This window comes from Gossypium hirsutum, chromosome A10, assembly GCF_007990345.1.
Source record: "Gossypium hirsutum isolate 1008001.06 chromosome A10, Gossypium_hirsutum_v2.1, whole genome shotgun sequence".
In the NCBI taxonomy this organism is placed as follows: Eukaryota; Viridiplantae; Streptophyta; class Magnoliopsida; order Malvales; family Malvaceae; genus Gossypium; species Gossypium hirsutum.
In genome coordinates this window covers 17,811,476-17,821,914 of record NC_053433.1, presented here as the reverse complement: position 1 = coordinate 17,821,914, position 10,439 = coordinate 17,811,476, and the positions used below count along the sequence as shown (strand labels likewise).

The window sequence follows — 10,439 nt, the reverse complement described above, 5'->3', positions numbered from 1 at the left end:
CTTAAGGCGAGGATGGATATGACACAGAGAGATTGTATAAGGGAGCTAAACAAGTACTTTTGCTAGGAAGAGATTTGCTCAGCATCAATACCATGATTTCCGCCTTCAACATAGACATCATGAATGTCACACTGTACTACACTTTTGTCGTTTGACACAACAATATATTTGTGACCGTTTCACAAGTATAAAAGCTGAAAGGTTTGACTGGCTTTTGAGGAATCAAACAAAGTTGTGTGCAAATATTAATCTTCAAGGGTTACAAGATGTTGTTATTAGAGGAGATACATTATCATTATTCGTAGGAAAGTGAATAATCTTACCATCATCAGTAACTGGTAGTCCACGATATATGATATAAAACTATCTGTAGATGGGCTGGTCCTTCTGATTTGTTTCATACCTTCACATGTAATCCGAAGTGTCCTAAGATTAAAGAGTTCTTAAAGTTAATACCTGGACAGAGGTCAGAAGATAGACCAAATATTATTAGTAGTGTTAATTTTTAAAATTAAACTAGATCAGGGAAACATTTTAAACATGCTTGAGCAAGTAAGAAAACTTTAGAAAATTATTTTTAATTAAATAAAATTCTATATGTCCTTTTAGCATCTCACTAATATTAAACATATGCAAATTGCAGTAGTTTATACCATTGAATTCCAAAAAGGAGGATTACCTCATTCCCACATTGCTCTATTCCTTGATCCTAATGATAAATCATTGAAGTGTCTTTAGTGGATCGAATAATTTTAGCAGAATTGCATGATGAGGAATGTGATCCTATAGCCTTTAATGCATGATACACAATCCATGTGAAAATGCTAATATTATATCTCCATACATGATTGAAGGAAGATGTTCTAAACATTTCCCAAAGAGAAACAACCCAAGAATTTCCCATTTAAAAGAGAAGGGATGATTGTAACACCCCTTACTCGAGAAACTCGAGTAATGAATGTTATATTTAGCACTAAACATTCTTTTCTATATCAAATACTTATAATTTGGACCTTTATTAAGGTCACACTACCCTTTTTAAAATTTAATTAGACTAACAATAAAGCTTAATTCCATTTCAAACTCATCCCTGATCTCTTTTGGCTCAACTAAAAATTTTCAGTTTTATGTCTATATGTCTCGAGACAATGTCACGTTACTATAAAACTTTAGCTTCAAAATTCTCATGTCTTGAGACAAATGAGTTTATGTCTCGAGATATAACCCTGATACTATAGCTTTTTAGCTTCGAAGTTCTTGTGTCTTGAGACATATTTCGTATGTCTTGAGACCTAGGACAAGGGACCTAAAAAATTTGTTTTCAAACACTTCCGAATTATATCAAAATTGTCCACAACCATTCCAACATAGTAAAAAGAATCTATATAATATATAATACATTGTATTTTCTATTCAAAACACCATTAACTTGAATATTAAAACAACTAAACACTTGCTACTTACTTCATTATTAAACCTATGCACATGCCATCATCTAAAACCAAAAGATTAATTTCATACTATTTTTCAAACATTGGTGATTTGATGAGATGTGTTAGATGTCACTACTTTACACAAGCACTTCAATCCGAACTTTCACCTATGTGTTAAGCAATAACGGGTTAAACTATTGTAACTTAAGTAAGTACTCATGAATTCTAATCTTACCATAACTTAGTTTATTCTACAATCATAATACTATTATATTTCAATGAATTTATCATATTAATAATAAATTTATTCAATATTTATAAAATTCACTAATACTTTGATTCACTACTTGTCATTTTACGATATAACAAGAACTTTTTATTAGAACTTACTTACCATGACTTGTAGCCCATGCTAGACATGTTTGAACTAGATGAATACACGCAAGGGTGATGCCAAAAAAATTTTTTAGGGGGCAAAATTTAATTGTAATTTTTAAAGGGTTAAATCAAAATTTTATCATTTTTAGGAGGCCAAAGTGTAATTTTTAGGACGCTATTTTGCCCAAAATAAATTAACCTTTGCGGCGTCTTTATCCTAGCGTCGTTAAAAGGAAAACCTATTGCTCCATTTTACCGAAAACGCCACTAACAATCCAATAAAACGGCGCCGTTTTTATTAATAAAATAACCTTCAGCGGCGTTTATACCTTAGCCCCGCTAAATCCTAACCTATTGCGGCATTTTACAAAAGACGCCACTAAGAAATCCAATAAAATGGCGTTGTTTTGTTTAAAACGTAATGATTTTTTGTGGCGCTTTTTCAAAAACGAGTTGCTATTGCATACCTTTTGCGGCGTTTATGAAAAAATGCCGCTAATGCCTTTAAAATTTAAAATTATTTAATATATAAATTAAAATCAATATAAATCAAAAAACAATTAGTCATATACTTAAAAAAATTTAAAATTATTTTAAATAATAGTATTTTATTTTTTTATTTAAATAAATAATTTTTTAAAATTTAAATAATATTTAAAAGAATTAGATAAATTTTGAAATCTTGAAAATTATTTAAAATTTGAAATCTTTAAAATTTGAAATTATTTAATATATAAATTAAAAAACAATCAGTCATATACCCAAAAAACTTTAAAATTATTTTAAATAATAGTATTTCAAATTTTTAACATATATTTTTCACACTAATTACCCTAAACCCTAAACCCCTAACCCTTGTCCCATTAACCCCTAATCCCTAACCACTAACCCCCAAACCTTAAACCATAAACCATAACCTCTAAACCCATAATCCATAAACCTTAAAATAATAACTCATAAACCTTAAACCCTAACTATATACCCTAAACCATAAACCCTAAACCATAATGATAATTAATTTAATATTTTAAAATTAATATTATCTCTTTTACGATTATATAAGAATTTATTTAATATATAAATTGACAAACAATCAGTCATATACCCAAAAAACTTTAAAATTATTTTATATAATAGTATTTTAATTTTTTCATTTTTAACATATATTTTTCTATGTTTTTACTTTCAAATTTTTTTCTACGTGTCATTATTTTTTCTAAAGAATTTAAATATTTAATTAAAAATAAATTATATTTTAATTAATATAATAAACCATTTAAATGATAAATAGACAGATAAAATGTTTTTTGCGGCGTTTTTGACAAAGCGCTGATAATGATCGATCTATAGCGGTGTTTTTCAAAAAGCGCAGCTAATGCTTGATCTATAGTGGCATTTTTCAGAAAGCGCAGCTAATGCTCGATCACCGCTAATGACACTAAAGCGTTGTGCTTAATTTTTTGCGACGTTTTTCAAAAAGCGACGCTATGGTCAATCTATAGCGGCGTTTTTAGAAAAGCGCTGCTAATGTTTGATCTATAGCGGCGTTTTTCAAAAAGCACCGCTAATGACACTAAAGCTCAACATAAAACACAGCGTTGTGCTTAATTTTTTGCAGCGTTTTTCAAAAAGCGCCACTAATGGTTGACTTATAGCAGCGTTTTTAGAAAAGCGCCGCTAATGCTTGATCTATAGCGGTGTTTTTTAGAAAGCACCGCTAATATTCGATCCATAGCTGAAAAAGGCGCTAATGCTCAATCTATAACGGCGTTTTTTGTCCAAGCGCTGCTAAAAACCTGTATTGCTATAGTGCTAATTTAAAATTTTAAAAATTTAAAGGGCCAACATGAAAATTTTTCTATTTTAGGAGGGCTGGGGCCCCTATCAGCCCCCCTAAATTCGCCCTTGGATAGACGGAACATATCACAATACATGAAGCACATAAGTGTTAAAAATACAAGTATCAAAATGCAATATCAGAACATAACAGAGTAGCACCAAAGTGCATGTCATGATTAACACAAGAGCGTTCGGGTTCCTATGACATACCAACTATATCCACGAAGTTCAAGACTAGTCTACACGGGCATTTCATGATATTGAATTTACCATCAACTATATATTTTTGTGTAAATTTTAAATTATTTATATTTATATACTTAAAAAAAACAATATGTCTTGAATTTTAAAATTATATAATCTATTAAGCTTTATTTTTCAAAACTTAAATAAAAATTTTCACTTGAAAATTATATTATTTAAAAATAATATTTTTTTGTATAATCATAGGTATCATCATCCATATATGGTTTGAGTCTAATCCTATTCAGGTCAAGAGTGAAATTCAAGTAAAACCCTTTCAATAATGATGACTCCAAAATTCAAACTAATACAAATGGTTAAGGTAAAAAGTTCACTATCATTTCTTTCAATCATTTGTTGGTGAAAATATTTTTTTTCTATTACTAAAATGCAAAAAATTAAGTTTTTAATCCAAATAACAAAAAAAAACTATAAATTTATCTTTGAGTCTGAATTCAAATTTTAATTGATAATTTTAATTTAATTATTTAAAGTAGTTTAGGAGATGATAATTAATATTAATCTTTTAAAATGATTAGAAATAACATTAATTTTATAAAAGATTTCTATTTTCATTTTTAATGTTTGAATTAATATTTACCTTTCTAATAAAATAATTAGATTCTTTTGACATTATTTTTGCAAATTACTTATATTATTCTTTAACAAATTTTTTGAGCATATAAATAAAATATGTCGTGTTAAGTAAAAGTTTGCATATATGTACTTTGCATTTAATCTCATTTCACTACCTTAATTATTTTATCTTAAGATTTTTGTTGTTGTTCATGTATACTTTTCTTTTATATATATATATATATTATAAAACACCCATGTTTTACTTGAGCATAGTTATTTTTAGTGACTCTAGTTAAAGCTTACAAACCCCATCTTATAAGATTGATTCACACTTTGATTTAATGTAGTTTTTCAATCTTCCCTTGAGAAGCAGTCGACATTCCCTTTTATAAGGAATTAAAAAAAAATGAATTTCTCCAATTATAATCTAAAAGTTCCATATATGATCTTAATTGTAAAAAGATAAATTTATGATTTATATATTCAACTAAACTTATATTATATATTTAAATAAATAAAATTAAGCCCAAATACTATCAAGTTCGAGTTTAACTCAATATTTAAAGCTTGACATTCAATTCAAGTTCGATTTAATATCTATTTTTAAACTTGAGTTTAATTTAAAATATAATTAAAACTCGATTAATCTCATTTACCAATTTTTATAGTTGGTTAAAAAGAAAATAGTATGGTGAAGTATCTCCAATTGAGAAAATTTTTTAAGCTCTTTTTGTGCTAGTGGATTCTTATTGCGACAAAACTGAGTAGATGACACAGGACCCAAAAAAAAATACATGACAGGTTTCTCGTCTTTCCATGTACCAAAATCAAATTTAATTTCTTACTAATAATTCATCGAATCTTTGTCCATCTTATAGAGAAAGGTGAAGAAACAAAAAGAAGTTCCTCAACGCCATGGCCACCGATTTCAAATCCATCCCAGTCATCTGTAAATTATATATTATCCCATTATTTTTCCGAAATTATCTATCCAATATATATATCTGATTAATTTTGCATGCCCTTCTTTCGATTAATACAATTTTTCCTTTCAGAAACTATTGGGTTTTGATTCGAATTCAAGTTCTAAGTTTGATTGAAATTTGAACCTCCATCTTAAATGTTGAGTCTGGGTTTGAAGCAAAAGAAAGAAGGGTTTGATTAATTTAAACTGAAAGCATAAGGAAAATGGTCAATGAAGCAGTGTAATTTGTTAATTGAATTAAAGGATTTTGATTAAGGGTGAGTTTTGATGGGAGCTGCGTTTAGCTACGTTTAGTGTAAAAATAGCGGTGGCGGTGAGATTAGATACTGTAGTGATACTATAGTGTGGGACAAAAAGTAAGCTAAACACACCGCACTGCAGTTAATCACACATCCAAACAAAGCTTAAGTTTGTATCTCTGAAAATCTGAAGATTGTCAAGTTGTGATTATTTTTGGGATTTTAGCCGTCCTTGTTTTTCTTATTTATAAATCGTGATATAGATGTTGCTCCTTTGTTCGCCAAATGCAATGATCCAAAAATGGTTCAAGACCCTGGTGTACGTGAAGTTGTTAAGCAATTGGATCAGGCTTGCCGTGAGGCTGGGTTCTTCTATGCGGTAAAATTTTCACTTCTAGTTATTATTTTATTTCTATGTTCTTCTAATCTCTAAGGTAATTTTACACCTATGATACTGAAACTTTGTTGTAAGTGTTAGATATAAGTACTTATCCGGCACGGATATATTCAATTTTGTCTAAGTTTTTAGATATATTGGAGGATCTTGGAGGGTCATATCTTAATGCTCGTATCTCGATATGCATTGGATATGAATGTTAGATACGGGTGCTTAAAGAAACATAAAAGATTGAACCAGAATAGGTTTATATTAGTATTTTGCTAATAGTCAAAGAATCTTAGAGCATAAAATCTGATTCTCATTTGGAAATTTTCTCATGCTATTTTTCATAGCTGAAAGATGGAGTTTGATTTTTATGCATAAAAACTGAAAATTTTCTTTATATCTTGTTGATAGCCTAACTTGTCGCCCGGTTTTCTTTTTTTGGTATACTTTCGGATTCATTAGAAGGGTCATGGTATCCCTGAGACCATGGTTAAAGAGGTTAGAAATATCACACACAAATTCTTCGATCTTCCTTATGAAGAAAAACTCAAGATCAAGATGACACCAGCTGCTGGATACAGGTTTGTTTGGTGAAGTAGAACCTATATGTGAATATTAGTGGTTTACTGGTTTAAGATTAATGATTAGTGTATATGGATATGGATATTGTTGACTGGGTAAGGTGACATTCAAATGCAGGGGATACCAGAGAATCGGAGAAAACATAACCAAAGGCGTGCCTGATATGCATGAAGCTATTGATGTGGGTGTTACTAACAGCTACTTTATGTTCTACCATTTCATTTTCATTGCACTGCTATTGCAAGGTGCCAGTGGGAATTTTTAATGTATTTTCTTCAATCTGAAATTGTTATAATCGAATATACAAGGACTTTTGACATAAGTTCTCTGCTGGTGCCATATTGCTAGTTCCAGTTAATCATCGATAAAGGATTCTCTCCACTACCTTTCCGCTACTTTATATACAAGGGTGATTAATGCACTTCCAACTGAACTCTAAGGTTTATATTTGTGCAAATCATATTTCTTTTTTGATTATTTTTTCTTTATCATCATGTTCTATTTTAATTCTTTAAAGTTTCAGTCATAGATTTAGTTGAAAATGCATTATTCACTCTTGGGTAGTGTAGTGGAAACTTCCAATGCTTGGAGAGGTGCTTTGCATGAATCATCTCCGTGCAGCCCTGAAAAAGAGGTGTTTCCGATGTTAGATTATCCTTTTAATTATCTCAATTATATCGTTTTTTCCTTATGGTTGGGATTAACTTTAACAGTTCCATTGTAGGAAAGTATTCTAATAAGTAAGCACATATTGTTTGCTTCTGTATATATATAATTCCAGTTTGTATGCTTTTCTGGATTACAGTGCTATAAAGAACTAAAACAAGGGATGTATGGAGCTCTTGGAAAACCCATGGAAGGATGCAACCAATGGTACATTATAAGAATTAGTGGTTTCTCAACTGTATCCATTTTACAATATTTTCTTATGCAGTATGGCCGTAAATGAGATTGATCAACTTTGGAAGGGCGTTAATGCAACGTTAGAGATTAAATTTTTTTTTCATCCAGGGACCTGAAATTTTCCAGGTGTACACAAAATTCTTGATAATTTAATTAATTGACCTAAGCCATTGCAAAAAGGTTATAAGTTACATCTGTCTCACAACGTCATGGATTTGCCATTTTCATGGGAATACTAGTACTGTCAATTTTGCATCTAGTGGCTGATCTGAAAGTTAGGTTGAGTTTTGGAGTTGATGTTCTTTTGTCTTGCAATATTGTATTTGACAGGCCACATTATCCTCCAAACTTCAAAGAACTCATGGAGAAGTATATTAGCCTCTGTACAGGTATGCTTGTCTTTTGTCAGTTTATTTTCTCCTTTAATAATTTTTCTGGCTGGAAATTGATGGCAACCTTTGTATTTTTGTTGCTTACAGAAGTGTCAAGAAAAATTATGCGGGGAATTGCTCTTGCATTGGGTGGATCACCAGATGAATTCGAAGGTGAAAGAGGCGGTGATGCATTTTGGGTGATGCGCCTTATTGGTTACCCAGGAGCATCAACTGCAAATGGAAAATGCACGTCTGAAAATGACATTGGATGGTAATGAATGTGAATGTTGCTGGTTTTCCCTTTGCCTAAGCTGCTGTTCTTTTAGTATTTCCTTACTTTTCTTCACTTGCTTTATCCATGTCTTTTGGCCAAACAATTCAGTGGAGCACACACGGACAATGGTAAAGTTTTCTCTTAACTTGAGACGAGTGATTTAAAAGATTTAGACTGCCATTTTAAATTTTACAATATTTGAACAGGTTTGTTAACATTGGTGAATCAAGATGAAAATATTACTGCACTTCAGGTATGATCCTCTTAGTTTCCTGTTTTAAGGAATTGACAAAACTGATCTATTGCTATCGATTCTCTTGTTAGAAGGGAAGTAGTTATTAATGAAACAGCATGTTTAGATGTTTCTTTTTTAGTTCTGCAAAACTTTTCTTTGTTTATAATTCTGAAGATTACCGTGGCTATAGATAGCACTTTTTTCTTGTTTGACCAAAGCATTGCTTGCTTGATTTTTCTCCATCTTTGATTTTTTAACCAAATGTGAGAGCTTCCTTGTCCTAGGGTTTTCCATTTCATTCTCGAGAACTAAGAGTTTATGCTGTATGGTTTCAACTTTCCCGACTTCTAGTTTTTGTCCTCTCCTTTGTATCATACTGCTCCTTTAGTTGTTGACAACAATTAAATCTAATCAAAGTGTTGCAGGTGAGAAACCAAGCTGGTGAGTGGATCTCAGCTCCTCCGATTCCCGGAACGTTTGTCTGTAACATTGGTGATATGTTGAAGGTACATTAACATGAAGCTAAAAGTGATTTCAAATGTTATGTCTATTATATCTTGCTAAAAGGTTTGGTTTAATTGCAGATACTATCCAATGGTTTATATGAGTCAACTCTACATCGAGTTATCAATAAATCTCCGACATATCGTGTCTGTGTTGCCTTTTTTTATGAGGTTAATATTTATTATGATTTGATCAAGGGGTAGGGAAAGGGGTTATCCGGGTTTGAGCATGAGACCTAATGTCATCAAAGACTTGAGCAACGCAAGTCATTTGCCACTACACCGTGGCTAGTTGATTTGCGAGGTTAATATTTACAAGTAGAATTGTATGTCAGTTTTGACCTTCCTGAATATTATTGTTTTTCTGAACAGCCAAATTACGATGCAGCAGTTGAGCCTTTGGAAGTCTGTGTACGGAAGAGCAGTGGAATTCGGAAGTTCGAAAATGCTGTCTACGGAGAACATTTAGTTAGCAAAGTTCAAACGAACTTCGTAACATAGGAGTTGGAGTTTGAATGTGCAAAACTTTTCATACTCTTGTTGTCTCAAAATGCAGCGATGAAGGTTGAGATGAACCTAATTGTTCAAACTTGGTCTGTGATTTAATCTAATAATTCAATCTTCAGCACTCAACCTTTTAACACATTTCCTCGCTTCTTACTTCTTAATACATAATCATATTAGTGTAACATCTTTCTGTAAATACATAGGAAAGCACAGCTGACAAGAAATGTTACATGTCCTCTAACACTTCCATGCAGAGCATTTCTTTGCTAGCAACTTGGGTTTCTCTAAGCTACACTGTAGTGTTAAAAGTACGTAATGATACGATCCAAGTTACATTTAACATTTATTTCTTCAAAGTAATTATCCTCGATTACTGTCCAGACAAATAAAATATATAATTCTCTAAAAACCTTCGAAATACACAAAACTTAGATTATTTATAACCTCTTCTCAACTCATAAATACATTGTGTTTCATCGCACTTGAATCTACATACTCCTGCATTGACAACAACGTCCATACTAATTAATCTAAGACTCAATCAACAATTCTTATAAGTCTTAATAATTTTAAATAATTTTTGTTTTTATAAATAATTTTATAATATAATATATATATAAGCATGAGTTTGGAAAACCTTTTGAACGGACAATAATATTTCTTTTACTATATATTATTCATTATATAACTAAATTGACATTAGATTATTAACTACTAGGTTATAATAACAAAAATAAGGAAAATCCCTTAAATAAATGATAGATAGATAATACATATATATATATATATATTAGTAGTAAAATATTGGAGAGAATTAATTACAAATTAACAGAAACAACATTAGGATTAGACAGCAAGAAACTACTATCTAACTGAATCTGGTCAGCAACCTTAGCATGAGTGACATGGAACACTCGAGTGCCAATCGGTTACTTTCTCATTAATCCTGCCAAAATATGGGAAGCGAAATTCACTTCCCT

General features: G+C 30.8%; 1 protein-coding gene across 5 annotated transcripts; it reads left to right on the top strand.

The window, feature by feature from the left end:
- The first annotated feature begins 5,181 nt into the window (after positions 1–5,181).
- Positions 5,182–9,597, top strand: LOC121203429 (probable 2-oxoglutarate-dependent dioxygenase At3g50210). 5 transcript variants are annotated; one of them, XM_041078828.1, is made up of 13 exons: positions 5,182–5,273; positions 5,351–5,421; positions 5,960–6,075; positions 6,544–6,662; positions 6,781–6,844; positions 7,469–7,536; positions 7,897–7,955; positions 8,046–8,211; positions 8,323–8,342; positions 8,421–8,467; positions 8,875–8,955; positions 9,034–9,123; positions 9,325–9,597. In XM_041078828.1, the coding sequence occupies exons 2-13, from the start codon at positions 5,388–5,390 to the stop codon at positions 9,451–9,453; spliced, it is 993 nt and encodes a 330-aa protein (XP_040934762.1). In that variant the 5' UTR covers positions 5,182–5,273; positions 5,351–5,387; the 3' UTR covers positions 9,454–9,597. The 5 variants fall into 5 exon arrangements, with proteins under 5 accessions (XP_040934762.1, XP_040934765.1, XP_040934763.1 ...); XM_041078831.1 differs by lacking the exon at positions 9,034–9,123; XM_041078829.1 differs by having other exon boundaries at positions 5,226–5,421; positions 9,341–9,597.
- Positions 9,598–10,439: the final 842 nt, after the last annotated feature.

Bases quoted from the DNA above. Each gene is read 5' to 3' on its own strand.
- LOC121203429 (XM_041078828.1), top strand. From the start codon at position 5,388: ATGGCCACCGATTTCAAATCCATCCCAGTCATCT. The intron at 8,343-8,420 runs GTAAAGTTTTCT...ATATTTGAACAG, and splicing joins TGGAGCACACACGGACAATG to GTTTGTTAACATTGGTGAAT. The intron at 8,956-9,033 runs GTACATTAACAT...GTTTAATTGCAG, and splicing joins ACATTGGTGATATGTTGAAG to ATACTATCCAATGGTTTATA.